Source organism: Schistocerca piceifrons, chromosome X (genome assembly GCF_021461385.2).
Source record: "Schistocerca piceifrons isolate TAMUIC-IGC-003096 chromosome X, iqSchPice1.1, whole genome shotgun sequence".
Lineage (NCBI taxonomy): Eukaryota > Metazoa > Arthropoda > Insecta > Orthoptera > Acrididae > Schistocerca > Schistocerca piceifrons.
Window position 1 is genome coordinate 254,490,467 of NC_060149.1, and position 16,990 is coordinate 254,507,456.

The 16,990-nt window shown below is 36.8% G+C and overlaps 1 protein-coding gene across 1 annotated transcript in view; it reads left to right on the plus strand.

Annotated features, from left to right (window-relative positions):
- Positions 1-16,990, plus strand: part of LOC124722012 — a 190,930-nt gene that overhangs the window by 150,733 nt on the left and 23,207 nt on the right. The window contains exons 13-16 of the mRNA XM_047247189.1: positions 853-1,031; positions 9,059-9,198; positions 12,366-12,602; positions 12,792-12,942. Of these exons, the coding sequence (XP_047103145.1) occupies positions 853-1,031; positions 9,059-9,198; positions 12,366-12,602; positions 12,792-12,942 (707 nt within the window). The remainder of the gene's footprint in view (positions 1-852; positions 1,032-9,058; positions 9,199-12,365; positions 12,603-12,791; positions 12,943-16,990) is intronic.

Genomic DNA, 16,990 nt, shown 5'->3' on the forward strand with positions numbered 1-16,990 from the left:
TTGTTGCCCATTATGGCAAGCCATCCTGGACTTACATTTTAGAAAAGATAAAGTCCGCCTGCATAGGCTAAAGCTTCTACTGCTTGTCTTCGTGATTGCCAAACCCTACCTCAGTCAGCAATGTCACTGGATCTCTCCCCAATTGAGATCATGTGGAGCACTATGGTTGGTTGGTTTATGGGATTAAAGGGACCAGACTGCTACGATTATTGGTCCCGGAGCACTATGGGCTGAGCTCACCAACCATCTCGGGATTTTCATGAATGAACACACAATTTGGACAAAATCTGGCACAATGTACCTCAGGAGGACATTCAACAACTCTATCAATGCTAAGCTGAATAACTGCTCACGTAATGGTCAGAGATGGACCAACACATTATTGACTTGCTCAATTTGCGGAGCTCCTTCTCTTGAATAAATTATCCATATTTTCTGAAATTGTATTCATTTTTTTGTCTGTACATCTACATCACACCAATTGATTTCTGTCACATTCAGATAATTCCACCATGGAGCATATCTTTTTGTTTTTTCCACATTATCACATCCTATAGCATGCAGACATCTAGGTCATAGTTCAAGGACTTTTACTTCTCTAAAGTGCTACTGGATTCATGATTATAGGCATTAGAAACATTAATAAACATGTAAAAAATGTGACAGAAAGGTCAAGGTCAGTTTTTTATGTATACTTATACATAACGGATCATTTTTCAGATATCCAGATCAGTACCTATCTTGAAAAAGTAATTTAAGAATTTTTTCAATTTTGAAATTGTTTTTTAATACATTGTATTGTTATTGAAATAAGGAATAAAATATACATTTTGTTATTTTGCTCATACACAGTCAGCCAGCAATGTAGTGAAGATGGAATGGAATTTACTCTTAGAACACCTGAGGGATTCTTTGGCCGCATCTATACATATGGTTTCTATGATCGCTGTTTCTTCCGGGGGAATGGAGGAACACTGAATGTTTTGAGAATAAGTGGTGCACAGGGCTACCCAGAATGTGGAACACAAAGGGTTTGTTGATGAGAAAATATCATTTTCATTTTTTCATAAAAATAGTAAAACTATTTCACAGTGTCGTTTACATAGTGGTTTCAATTTTTGAATTTAGATTTTTTTGATCAGTATGTAACATTCATGTTTGATAATAAATTTCCATGAGAAATTTTCATAGTCATGTGGAAATAATAAATTATTGCCTTTTCTTTTGAAAATCTATTTCATATCTAAGGCATTCTGTGCTTCTATTTCACAGAATGGCATCTTGAGTTAAAGTTAATACACATTTGTTAACTTCAGCTTCTTTTAAAATTTTCCATCTGTGACAGTAGACAGCTTCCAATTGGTAGTTTTATTTTTTAACTAAGAAATCATTTGAATAGACAACTGGCTGCCACTGAAGGTCTCATTCTGGATCTGTGTTATATTTCATGTCAAGTCTGCTGTTATTAAATCACCATACAGATGCAACACTAATTAATTTGTAATCCTTATTTTCTTATTGGTTAAATTTTTATGCTATATATCATTAATCAATCTTTATTATCTTACTTACATGAACGGTTGAACTATAATGTGAATGTATCTGTGGTTTGTTTGTGAGCAATAACTACAATTTGCCTGTCTAAATAAAACTGACATATTCTATTTATCCTTGTTGCAACTTTGTCTCACCAGATCTTTGGATAGGTTTTCTTCCTATCAAGTCAATCCAAAAAATAACATTTTTATCCTGCAAGGCTTATTTGTATTTCTGTTTTGCACCAACATCCTGCATATGATACTGTCTTTTCAGACTTCCTATTACAATCTACATTAATTACAACATACTTTTCCTTAAACAGAAACAACATCAAAATATTTGTTTCCGTCTATCCATGGATTATGCAAAATTATATCTGTACAACTGCTTGTGATATATTTAATTGATTCTGAAGCAGCAGTCAACAAACCACTTATGTAAATAAATCACAAACACCCTCAAAATTCATATCCAGAGCAATTTGTATGCAAGACCTTGGATGTCTTCCTCGATAGTATACACTAGTGCAAAATAAATACCTTGTAGCAATTGTCTCACATGAATGAAGTTTTATTCACATACACAGTTTCATTCACATACACAGGGTGTGTATAAGGTACTATTACAATCACAGTATCATACACCAATGCACAGATGATCTTGGACAACTGTTCCAACATATCATATGCCCTCCTCTAGCTGCAGCTCAGACCAGCGATTGGTAATAGAGAAAATAATGTAGGTGTTAGCTGTCACCTTGCAAGAGATAGTGTTCCATACTGGTTCCACTTGCTGAAACTTTTAAGCAAAGGATTTAGCCTGTAATACACACCATACTAGATACAATTCCATCATGTTGTACAGAAGCCCATTGGGAGAGATATCTGCTGTCACAGGCCAAATCATTGAGCTTATTATTGAACCACTACTGCCCATTATAACACATACCTTCAAAAAAATTGCAAGTGTTTTCCCTGAAGCTTGGAAGCAGCTACATAAGCCACTACTTAAAAAGGATGTTGCCACAGCACCCTCTGACTACCAACCAATCTGCCCTCTTTCTGCACTGTCCAGCAACCTACCTAAGTACAAACAACCTACTAGATGAATACAACCAGATGTCCATAAACATCACAGCACAACATCTGCCTTAATGAAGGTAACAGATGATATGAAGCTTGCCATGGATACACAAGAGGCAACTGTCATGTGCTTCTTAGACTTCAGAAAAGTCTTTGACACTGTCAGCTTCAAAATTTTACTTGCCAAAATTAGCAGCCTGAATTTCTTGTGAAGTGCAGTGCAATGGTTTTGCACATACCTGACGTCTCACCAGTAATGTGTCCTGTCCAGGACCATTAAGTCACAATGGAGGCAGGCAGTATCAGACATCACCCAGGCTTCAGAACTAAGTCCTATACTTTTTCCACTGTATATCAATGATGTGTCATCAGCTTTGTCCTACTACAAATACCACATGTGCACCTTCAATTGTATCTAAGTTCAAAACCGATAAACTCGAAGTGCTATTGAGAATCTCAATACTGACCTGTGTGTGCTATAAAAATTGGTGCAAGATAAAGGTTTAAAAGGTTTAAAAACTCAATCCAGATGGTATTTATTGGTCTTTCTAGGCTCATTAGACTGAAACATGAGGGATCCCTACTACCTGTAATACTAAATGGAACAAATATCAGCTTCTCCCCCTCAGCAAAGAGTCTAGGAGTCTAGGAGAATCTAAATTTGACTGAGCACATAACTGCAATGTGTAAGAAGGCATCAGCATTCCTCCATGTTCTACCAAAATATAAAAAGCCTTTCCGTCTTAAAATGAAAAAGAAACATGTGCAAACACTTATACTTCTACATATTGATTACAGTACTGTTAGCCTGTTTGGTCTTTCTCAGGAAAGCTCATGGTACCTGGAACCAGTTATGAATGCCTGTATTCATTACATATGTGATGTTTGACTCTTTTATCATCTTTCACAATCATATGTGCAGCTATCCTGGCTGTGTTCAGACAGGCACAGAGATTTCCATACTCTCTGTCTTATCTACTGTCTTATCAACATACACTGTCCCTCATAACTCTCCCTCACCATTACACTCTTGTCTGAACAACATAGCAGAAACACCCATTCCCATCAGAGCAAAAACCTGTCTGTCCCACTCCGTCGTTCAGCCACTTTCTCACAGTCCTTCTCAGTAGCAGCAACACAACTCTGGAATAACCTCCCACATTATATTAGAGAAATAAATAATAGATCCAGCTTCAGAAGATAGTTAATGACTTAGCTACTGAAGCAACAATAATGATTACCATTGTCCCTGTACACACTCATTATTATTATTGTTATTATTATTATTGTTATTGTTGTTACTATTATCATCATTATCATTTTGACAGTAGCAGCAGCTGTAGAGATACTTGCCAGTATTAGCTTTATTAGTTCACAGTCCATATTATTTACCCATATTGTCACTACAGAAACTCAGATCATTTTAATAATATTTGTCATATTAAAGCTGTTGATACTTAAGTAACTATGATGCAAGAAAGGTATTATATGTGTGAAACTCTGGTCTGGCGTAAGAAAGAGCCTGATGGTCCTAATAAGATGGAGTGAAATCAATAAATAAACAAAAATAAAACCAAGTGAACAGGTATGCTAAATGAAACATGTCTGGTTGGAAATGTGTGAAGCCTTCAGTGATTACCATAGCAGAATTTTATTGAAACATACATCATAAAACCCAAAGAAATTCTGGCCAACTGTAAAGGCTGTGAGCAGCACCAAAGTTAGTGTCCAGAGAGTGATGAACAACATAAGAACTGAAACTGAGGTTAGGAAAGCAAAGGAGGAAGTGCGTAACTCTTCTGTCAAAGGAATTTCGAGGTGTACTGCCCCAGTTTAATTCTTTGGTGTAGATATTAGTGTCAGCGGCATTGAGAAAGAGCTAAAATTGAACAAAACTCCAGGGCCCAATGGAATCTCTGTCAGATTCCATACATAATTTGTGGTTGCGTTATCTCGTTTTTTAATCATAATATACTGTAATTCCCTTAAACAATAAGCTGAGCCCAATAAGCTGTGCCCACAGATCACATTTGTCTACAAAAAGGGTAGCAAAAGTGATCCACAAAACTACCCTCTACTATCTTTGATACACATCTGTTGAACAACCTTAGAATATATTCTGAGCTCGAACATAATGAGGTATCTCAAATAGAAAACTTCCTTCATTCCAACCCATATGGATTCTGTGAACACTGATAATGGGAAACCCAGCACACACTTTTTCACATGATATCTTGAAAGCCATACATTAAGGCAATCAGATGGATGCAGTACTTCTTGTCTTCCAAAAAGCGTTTGACTCAGTACTATGCAACTGGTTATTTTTTAAAGTACTATTTTATGGGGGTATCAATGAAAATTTGTGACTGGACTGAAGACCTTTTAATAGTGAGGGTGCAGTGTGTTGCGTTGGATGGAGGGTCATCGACAAAATTAGAAGTGCCAAAATTAGAGGTGCCAAGGAATATGTATTGGTTGCCACACCATTAATACACAAATGTTTTGTACATGTGGTGCTCTGCAGTTTGCATTCATAGTGTACATAAACATATTTATCTATCTGGAGGAGTGGTCTTCAGTTTGTCCTTCATATTAAACACTAACCTGTTGCCATGTGTATCATTTTTCTAATTTTCAAGTCCATTGTATCTCTGTAAATATAAGTTCCACTCACTACTGTGGTATTTCCCCGTTTAAGTTCCTCAGTCCATCAAAAATATTAATCCACTGCTTTCTTTCTGTTTTGCTCAAAAGTTGTAATTATCACTACTATGATTTTCTCCCCAAATTCCACTATGATTTGCTAACATCAACTCTAAGAAAAATGCAATGAACAGCCTCTCTTTTTAGACTTATGTAGCTGGGAGAAGACTTTTGATTCAGTCCAAAGATCTACTGCATGAACAGTTGTTGTTCACTACTAGTGTGCACCACGTTCTGTTGATCCAATTGAGATCATGATCTGTCAAGTATGGGATGACTGGAAACATTCTGTACTTACACAACATGTCTGAATTAATTATTGTCATTGTCTTAATTCTGATCTTACATAGACAGGACCATAATTATTTGCATACACTAGCTGTCTTAATATTATGTTTATCAGCCATGCTACATGGAATGTTATTAGATAATTTGGATATTGATCTTGGATATTACATTGATGAAGGTTTTGTTTGCAATATGGCTGAATTTCTCTCTGGAAACTAGATTAAGTCATACACTATGTGATCAAAAGTATCTGGACATCTGGCTGAAAATGAATTACAAGTTTGTGGTGCCCTCCATTGGTAATGCTGGAATTCAATATGGTGTTGACCCACCCTTAGCCTTGATGACAGCTTCCACTCTACAGGCATATGATCAATCAGGTGCTGGAAGGTTTCTTCGGGAATGACAGCCGGAATGGAGTGCTGCATTGAGGAGAGGTATCAATGTCAGTCGGTGAGGCCTGGCACGATGTCAGCGTTCTAAAACATCCCAAAGGTGTTCCATGGGATTCAGGTCCGGACTCCGTGCAGGCCAGTCCATTACAAGGATGGTATCGTTGTTTAGCCACTCTACCACAGGCCGTGCATTATGAAAAGGTGCTCGATCGTGATGAAAGATGCAATCGCCATCCCCAAATTGCTCTTTAACAGTGGGAAGCAAGAAGGTGCTTAAAACATCAATGTAGGCCTGTGCTGTGATAGTGCCATGCAAAACAACAAGAGACACAAGCCGCCTTCATGAAAAACACAACCACACTATAACACCACCCCCTCTGAATTTTGCTGTTGGCACTACACACGCTGGCAGATGATGTTCACCGCGCATTCACCATATTCACACCCTGCTATCAGATTGCCACATTGTGTACCATGATTTGTCATTCCACACAACATTTTTCCAGTGTTCAATCGTCCAATGCTTATGCTCCTTACACCAAGCGAGGTGTTGTTTGGCATTTACCAGTGTGATGTGTGAATTATGAGCAGTCGCTTTACCATTAAATCCAAGTTTTCTCACCCCCCGCCTAACTCTCATAGTACTTGCAGTGGATCCTGATGCAATTTGGAATTTCTGTGTGATGGTCTGGATAGATGTCTGCCTATTACGCATTATGACCCTCTTCAACTGTCGGTGGTCTCTGTCAGTCAACAGACGAGGTCGGCCTGTACACTTTTGAGCTGTATGTGTCCCTTCATGTTTCCACTTCACTATCACATAAGAAACAGTGGATCTAGGGATGTTTAGGAGCGTGAAAATCTCGCATACAGACATATGACACAAGTGAAACCCAATCACCTGACCACATTCGAAGTCCATGAGACCCATGGAGCGCCCCATTCAGCTCTCTCACGATGTCTAATGACTACTGAGGTCGCTGATATGGAGTACCTGGCAGTAGGTGGCAGTACAATGCACCTAATATGAAAAACGTATGTTTTGGGGGGTGTCTGGATAGTGTAGAAGTAATGGAACTCGAATATGCTCTCAGACCATATATGCTGTAAACATTGATGTAAATATCACTGATGTTTGAACACTGCATTAAGGATTCATCATAAACCTTTAACTATAGCTTCAGGCTTTTTTACAGAGGGCACATTTATGATGAAATCATATCTGAGAGAAACCCTGCAAAAATCTAAGGTAGACTTAAAAAGACTGCAGGTTTGTACTAGTATTTTCTGCTCAGCACATACATAAATTATGTGAAGTAGTGTGGTTATAAATTTATTGAGTGGTGATTGGAACTAGTTAAATCATGCAGACAGTCAAGAGTAAACAACTGTCAGGACATAGTCAGGATTGAATATATGCCCAGAAAGTAATGCACCACATTTTTTTTTCTGCTGAAAACAATGCTATGAATGTGAAACGTTATGTATGTATTATCTGGAGTCTCCTGAGTGAGCATACCAAGTTTCCAACACTTCCAACAGGTAGCGTAGCTGCAGGACAGTTTCAAAGTGGCATCTGTAGGTGATGTACATTACAATCAACATGCCGTCATTGTATTTCCCATTGCAGAGAAATACACTGTGTGAAATATTCACAAACACTTGTGCAAAATCTATGGACCATCTGCTGTCGACAGAAGTACAGTTAATTGCTGGGCACAGAGAGTGAGATCATCAGAAGGCAGTGCAGCAGAGCTCCATGATTTGCAGTGTTGGGGAGACCATCCGCGGCTGTCACACCTGACATGTTGCAGTGAGCTTGCATTGTCATTCACAAGGACAGATGCATTACAGCATTACAACTCAGCATTTGGTGCTGCATCTGTCAATCAGCAAAAGAAATGTGGATGCAATTATCTGCACTCTTGGATATTCAAAAGTGTGTGCAAGATTGGTCCCGCAGGTCTAATGGTGGATCACAAATCACACAGAAAAAACATTTGTCATGATTTGTTGCAACATTTTGAAGTTGAGGGGGAGGCCTTCTTGTCCCAGATTGAGACAGGTGATAAAACCTGGGTTCACCATTTTGAGCCCAAAACAAAACAAGTGTTGATGGAATGGCACCATTCCCACTCCCCACAGAAGAAAAAATTCAAAGCGACTGCTTCCACTGGTAAGGTCATGATCATCATGTTCTGGGGCTGTGAAGATGTGATTCTTATTAATGTGATGCCAAGAGGCAGTACCATTAATTCAGAAGCATATGACAACACAGTAACAAAACTCGAGATGCGTTTCCGGCAACTTTTGCACTGCAACAACCCAAGAGATGTTTTGGTGCAACATAATAAAGCTTGACCGCACACAAGTCTGAGGCTGCTGAACACATCCCAAAAGAGGGTTGGACAGTGTTACTCCATCCACCCTACAGCCCTGACCTAGCCCCCTTGGACTTTCACTTGTCTGAGCCATCAAAGGATGCCATTCATGGAAGACATTTTGAGGACAATGAGGAGGTGATTCACAAAGTGAAGCACTGCTCTGCCACCAGGACAAACATTGGTACTGACAGGGCATACACACCCTTGTTTCATGCTGGAGGAAGACCATAGAAGAGGATGAAGTTTACGTGGAAAAAATAGGGTGCGTAGATAAAAATGTTGTGCATTACTTTCCGGGTAGCCCTCGTATAAACTCAATTGTAAGTGAGGAAAATAACAGGCATACGTCCATTGGGGAAAGCTCCCATGTTCACTCTTCTACTGGTGCCAGATCGTCAAATTTTTACTTTTATTTCACTGTGACCACCAGTGTTGACTTTTCATCAAGTTGTAGTGTTACACATTTTTGTTGTCAACAATTTAGGCGGCCACATTTTCAGACTTACTTTCATGAGTCAAAAACTTGTGCTATATCCACTTTACTGTAATGTTAACTAGCTGCTTACTTCATAGTGATTTGCACAAAATGTAACTTCATTGTAAAATAACATCACATATACCAAAACGAAATTATTTTGAATGTAAATCCAGGAATGTTTATTTTCAGTATGGTGACACCATGACAAACATTGTAGTTGTACAATTCAGTGATTATGTACAAACTGGACGAGATAAAAGGTATAATCTAACTTGTTTGTTCCGTGGACCTGGAGAAGCTGTGGTTACATCTGGATACATTGGAGCTGGGTAATTATGATTTAATTTTGAATTTACTCTCTACAGTATTTGAGTTATTTGGAGCTACATTAATTGTTTGTTTGTTATCTTTATAGTTAAGTGTGATTTTGAAAAATTTTCTTGTTTTTTTTTTGCATTATTTGTGTCCGGCATTGATGTATTCAACCTTAAAATTTTAAACAATATTTTGAACCACCATATGGACTATCTCCAGTTTCCACTAGAATTCTGTATAGCCTAGTCACTTACTAGTTCTTATTTTTGCACCCCAAAGAGTTAGTCATAAACTGTGTTAATTAACTTTAGAAGAATAAGGGACATTGGTTGTCTATTACGATACCTCCAATGAGGCCCTAAAATTTGTGGCCATGTAATATCAGTATGTAACGTTCTCAGTTACATGTGTAATACATTATTAATTCATGGTATTTTTAACAGGCCTTTTTTAAGCCTCACTAGATGTAAAGTGTAACCTCAAACTTTAATACCTTCTATCCAGTTTTTTAAAAAAATTTAGAGATCATGTTCTCAAGGCTTGTCACCCACCTGCATAGTAATGCAGTACTCCATTAATCACAGTTTGGATTTAAAAAGGGCTGCTCTGTGGAAGCAGCTATTTCCGCATTCACTGAGCAGATAATGTAACTTTAAATTATATATGTCAGCAACTGGCATCTTTTGTAACATTAAAGGCATTTGACTGAGTCAATTATGATATTCTAGAAGAAGTATTTTGTTTTTATATGATAAATGGTTCAGTACATACCTATTAGAATAAACAAGTTCCAGAAAATTACACTAATATGTTCGAGTAATACATATATTTTATGGGGTTCAGCACAGGCCCATTACTGGTCTTGCTTTATGTTAATGATCTATCACTTTATTTGAATCAGGAGGCAGAATTACTAGTCTTTTTGTAGATGATACAAGCATTATAGTTAAACAAAGCAAAGAAACATCAACACAGAAAATAGTAAATTTTTTATGTTATTAGTTGGGTTTTGCAAAAACTTTGTAAAACACCATCCATCCAGTATTACACTCTCAAAAGTATCTCAACCTCTTATTAATGTAATGTACCAACAAAGCCGGCCGAAGTGGCCGTGCGGTTCATGCGCTGCAGTCTGGAACCGCGAGACAGCTATGGTCGCAGGTTCGAATCCTGCCTCGGGCATGGATGTGTGTGATGTCCTTAGGTTAGTTAGGTTTAACTAGTTCTAAGTTCTAGGGGACTAATGACCTGAGAAGTTGAATCCCATAGTGCTCAGAGCCATTTGTACCAACAAAAATAATAAATAGAGTAAAAACTTAAGAGTCCATATTGATGAAAACTTAAACTGGAAAAACTATTTAGAAGAACTATGACAGCATTAACTTAAGATACTTTTATCAAGACAGTAATTGCCAATTTGGGGCCTAAAATCAGTAAGTTAACATCTTTTGCATATTTTCATTCACTTGTGTCCTACAGGATAATGTTCTGGGGTAACTCCTCACTTGGGTAAAATGTACAAAAGAAGGTAATTTTAAACGTGTGCTGAAACACGTATAGGCATCTGTTCAAGCAATTGGGCATATTAACTATTGCACAACAGTACATTTATTCACTGGTGAAATTTGTTATCTGCAATCAATTGCAGTTTGGAAATAACAGAGATATAAATAAATACAATAGTAGCAGGAAAATGACCTGTACTTTCCTCTGGTGAATGTGGCCCAGAATGGAGGAAAATATATGACTACAAAACTCTTCAGCAATCTTCCCATGGAAGAACTGTTTTCAAATGTAGATTGAAGTCATTTATCTTGAAAAATTGCTTCTATTCCATAATAGTAGTCTTGATGGGAAATACGTAGTCAATTACAAACCTGTAAATGGCTAGAGACTGTCATGATGTGTAACTGTTGTGTTCTGAGAATCCAAATATTATGACCTCACTGCTAATGATAAATGGGTGGAAAGTTGGCCAAAGCGATCTTTCGCTGTAGGTATCTGGACAAGAAAGCAAAAGATTAGTTGACATAAGTGCACTTTAAATAAATATGATTTACTCAGATTGTGTGAAAGAACTGCTACACTGTTGACTACTTGTGGCAGCCATGGCTAGCTATAAACAATGTCCTGATGTGGGTGAGCATCTAAGTACACTGAATATTTGCCAGTAGAGGTAGATATTAACAACTTGGTCTGTGTCCAAGTAAACTGAATGTTTGCCAGTAGAGATAACTATCAACAACTTGGTGTAACATTCAGCAGTAAATAGCAACACAGAAGTAATCTCAACTAGCAGCAATCTTGAACTAAAAGACTGGTGTCCAGGTGGCTATCACTTATAACACCATCCTGGTGGTCTTCACTGGTCAGCAGCCTGGAGGATCTTCATTGGTGGTGAAGTTCAAAGCACCAGTTGTCTCTCCAACTTTTTCAACTGAAATATAGCACATCATAACATTTATTGTGAAATGCAAAATGTTATTAGGATCTCCGCAATGCTCAACAACAACTTACTTTCTTTTCTCTAAATTTTTCATCTCTCCTTCTCTCCTTAGCAAATTTCTCATAGCACATATTCATTCCTTCAGTGTATGATTATTATTATCACTGTTATCATTTTGTTACTTCTCCCACCTCATCTCACTTACATCATGATGGGTCTAACTTAGCCTATGTTTACTTTTGGCCTGTGTTTGCCAAGTTCACAATGCTTTCATATATCTCTGGAGGAAGTAACTCAAGAGTACCAAAAGAAAGTAATCGGCTTCAGTTTTTAAATTTGTTAGCATACCAAGTGTGTTTCTTTTGATTATCATCACAAAAACTCTGTTATTTAAGTCTTGAATATTATACAAACACAATTAATGTCATTTTCTGATCTCAGACTCCAAGGACAACAGCTGTTATAATATAATTATACAAGTATTATTCCTTCTTTTAATAAATGATTTTTGTTTACACTGATTATGAAACACTTTTCCAGCTCCTGTTAACACATTCCCAGATGTATCACAACCTGCTTTATGCAAATAAATAACAAAATAAAACAAAGTACAAACAACATAACATTTCCATAAGTGAAGAAACCGTTTTTAATAACATGACTTTTTGTAGTCATAGATACTTTCTTTCTATGCAACAGCATCCACAATTTGTGAAATGGAAATGAATATTTCAGGTCTGGAAGCCCAATTCCAATTGAATATTTGCCTGCTGAAAATTCATTGAGTTCAAGGGTGAGGTTGCTGATTTTGTACCAAGGACGTCCAACAACAACAATTGCTGTCGGTGATCCTTTGACATTTCGTCTCGAGGCACAAGATGGTTACAATTACGTTACTGATATTTTTGCTACAAATGTGATAGCAAGAGATCCATACTCTGGACGATCTGTGCAACTTATTGACAGATATGGGTGAGTAGATGAATAATTTAGCTAGAACAAAACAAATATTTTTGTGTTAAATTCACAACCACTGGTCTAACAAAATTAGTACCAAATATAAATGCCCATGGTTCTATATATTCTGTGAAGGGGATGAATGTTATGCATGGCTCTTTTTGTTGTTCATAATTAAATCTTGAAATATGCATTCCTTTTCAGGTGTCCAGTTGACAATTATGTTTTCCCAGGCCTTGATAGATCCAGATCAGGTGATGGGCTCGAGGCACGATTTAATGCTTTCAAAATACCTGAATCAAACTTTTTAGTGTTTGAAGCAACAGTTAGAACATGTCGTGATGGATGTCAGCCAGTATGTACAAACAAATTATTTTCATTTTGTTGCAATTTTATGATTAAAATTTTGAGAAATTTGTATGGCTTGTATAGATAAGAGGACATTATCATGTGTTGACACTCTGTTTATTAAATTATGTTAAAGGCAAAGTAAAAGTAGGTGTGTGTGTGTGTGGGGGGGGGGGGGGGGGGTTGGTTTTCAATTGCACATTAAATAATGTGTGCTTCTCAAATATTATGATTATTGACAACAAATAGTACTGTTTCATCTGCGTACATATGTAACCTCTGTGATTTTATAAGATCAGACATGAGTCATCCATGAAAATGGCATGTTACTAACTTGCATGTTGTCCTCACTTGTATGTGGCTACATCTTGGAATGTTGGAAATTTGTGACCGAATATCAGCAGCACCACTAGAAACACCTGAAATGTCATCATGATCATGATCATAATCTGCAGCAGCAGCAGCAGCCATTCAACAGCCACTGCTGGAAAAAGGCATGCTTTAGACTTTTACATGCATTACAGTTGTTATCTAGATACATCATTGTTATTCCTATATGTTTTCTCATGTCGTCTTCTGTTAGCTCATCATCGTAATATTTCTGTATCTCTTGAAATCCAACAAAGAACTTCCTTGGTCCATGTACCAAGCATTAACCTAGTTACACATCCTGCCCACCTCGATTCCATTTGGAGATAGTTACATCCTCCACTTCAACCTGTTTCCTGTTTTCCTGTTACTCCCAGTAATTAACAACATGTATCTCTACATTTCTCATTCAGAAACTCTAAGGATGAGAATTTTTCATGTTAAAAGTATATCTAAAACTGCCATAAGTTAAAACTGGCAATAACACATTTTCTTTTTCAGACACACTGGATGCTCAGTTTTGCAAACTTCTTCAGTGCACTTAAAGCACTTCAGGACACTTTATTCTTCTGTTTATTTTCTTTTTCTGTCTATCCAGTTGTTGCCTTTGACTGTCCTAAATACAAAATCTCAACAACAGATTCTATTGCCTGTTAACTTACACTTAACGTTATCATATTTGGTTCCCCAGAAACATGAAATTTCTTGAAAGGTTGGTTGGTTTAAAGGAGGGGGGGAAGGGACCAAACTGCGAGGTCATTGGTCCCTTTCTTGAAAGGCTACATTAATTTCATCAAGACAGTATACAGGGTTTATCACAATTAATAGCAAAAACTGGCCCAAGTGTAAGTATACAATACTCGAAAGCACACACATGTAGTAAATATGGGTTCACTACTGAAATGTTTGTGAGATATTTATGAATGTGTAGTTATGAGACACTACTGATTTCAGTATGAAATATTATCTTGGATAGCACAAATGTATTTTAAATGCAATTTTTTTCAATAACGTCTCCATGTGATTGGGTTTAAACATGACATAAACCCATATACTGTTGATGAGTTGACATATTGGCAGTGCTTCTCACTGAATGTGTGGTTGGGGTACTAGGTAGCCATCTCACTGGACCTCACATTCTTCCAAGAAAATTTGATGTGTTAGGGAATACACCATATGCACAATGCAACAATGGCATATTTTTCTGCCCATGTAATATGACATATAATGCACCAATATGGTCCACAATATGTGATTCAAGTATGACCTGTTCCTTGATCTCCAAGATCATTTGGCTTCAGGTATCTGAATTTTTCTGTCTGGAGTTGTCTCAAAAGTTAATTGTACAGTACTTCCATTGATTTGGTTGAAGAGTTGGAGCAGCAGGTTCTACAATGTTGTCCAGCTTTACAAGATGATCTGAAGGTGTTTAAACTAATTCATAACTCACTGCAGGGGTGAGTGCAGTATTACATCCAAATGCAAGGATGTGTATGGAACACTTCTTTCAACACACTGACTGCTGCATACATAGTGATAGATGCATCATCACAATAAAATAAATTCCTAGCAACCATAAGCTTTGTGAAAATCGATTGTATGTTTGACTGATTTATTTTGCTGTTGGCCCACTTGAAAATGGCTATACAGCCAAATTTAGCCAATAATGGTTTACATAAGCATTATGTTCTGTAAATATACAGTCTTGGCACAAGTAATATCTTCTTTTGTAAAATTTCATTTTCAGTGTATTCACTGTACATTATTTTCATCTTAGTTTAGATGATTTTGAGGTCAGCTTTCAAGCTCTGAGTGTTAAGTTCTTCCATTCATTGTTGAAGATCACCCGTACTTACGGCAAAACAGTACAATGTCATCACCAAACTGAAGATGGTTCATATTAATAACATCAATAAATGGTTCTTCTTTTTCTTCTTCTTTTATCAGTTAGAACACCTAAAAAACTTATTTCTTGATGCAATAATTTACCAACAGCCGCATGTATTGTAGAAATTTATTTTATGAACTTCTTACTGTAGGAGTGCTGAAAATAGTTTTGATGGTATGGAACCTCCTTTCCAGCTTGCTCTTTCAGTTTTGAATTTTGAAGTAAAAATAAAGAAGAAAGGAAGATTAGGGTTTAATGTCCTTCCAATGAGGCCATTAGAAAAGAAGCAGCAGCTCAGACTGAGAAAGAATGTGAAAGTAAATGAATTGTGTTCCTTGGAGCAAACCACCTCAGCTTTCACCTAAGCGATTTAGGGAACCAATGGAAAACTTAAACATGAATGGTAACGTGGGAATTCAAACAGCTGTCCTCAGGAATATGAGCTTAGTGTCTTACCACTGCTGCATATCATTTGGTGAAATATGAAGTGACAAGTAGATTGTCTTCTTTACAGGAAACATGACCAAATACTGACAGTAGTCTTCATATAACTGCTAACAGAAAAGTTAAAAGCACTGCAGTTGCTAACACATTCATCCTCCCAATCCATTATGAGCATGCAATAGATGTGTGTATCTTTCCCTGTAGTACTGCAATTTTAATGTATCATGCTATACTAAGGCATTAAAAAACTCATCTCTTCATCAATATTCATACTACTATGACTGGAGTAGATTGGAAACTTTAGCACTACAGCAGCACAGCTTCCAACATGCCAAAAATACTACTGTAAATCTTCATGGTGTTGATATTTCAAATAATATGATGCAATAAAGCTCATGCAAGGAAGGAAGATTAGGGGTCAATGTCCTGAAGAGGTCATTAAAGATGGAACATAAGCTCAGACTGGACAAGAATGGGGAAAGAAATTAGTTTTGCACTTTTCAAAGGAATCATCCTACCATGTGTGTTAAGAAATTTAGTGAAACTATTGAAGATCTAACTCTGAATGATCAAACATGGGTTTGACATGGTGTCCTGTATGCAAGTTCAGTATCTAACCACTGCACCACCACCTTCAATACCTAATCCAGGAAGTATTATCTCACAACATATCAAGGAACAGAAGTGCCATTATTTATGTCAGCAGGGGCAATTTATAAGGTCCTACTGTAATGTAAGTGTATGACTTACGAAGTTGTAACTGTAATCATCTGAAGACATTAGAGTTATCTGCAAAACCGTTAGGGTTGCAACTGATTTATTTTATGAAATATCTGTAAAAAAATAGTGTATGATTTGGGAACACACTTCAGGCCAAAAAATAAAATGTGTCTTTGAAGAGAGAAATGTGTGAAACTGATCGGCTTACAGATCTGTAACTTCAGTCAGTATTATTAGATAATGTAATCCTGCATGTTCTGTTCACATTATAGTTCTGAGCAAAATATGAGACTCCAGGCATTATATTGCAAGAGCATGTGTGTAAATATTTTATGGATATCATGGTAATAATATAAATTCCAAATCATTAGCTAAGTACTAGAAATTCTTGGCTACCACTATGTAGTAATAATAATAATAATAATAATAATAATAATAATAATAATAATAATATTTATTCAACATCGAATAATCAAATACAATCCCTAGAAATAATACAGTTTCAGGACATCATACAGATTATTCTTCTGAATACGTCAGTTTATAAATTACAAACTAAAGATTTATTTGTATTAATAAATTTTACATTTTGATGGATTTTACATTTGGTAGTATACAATCACGATATTACAAA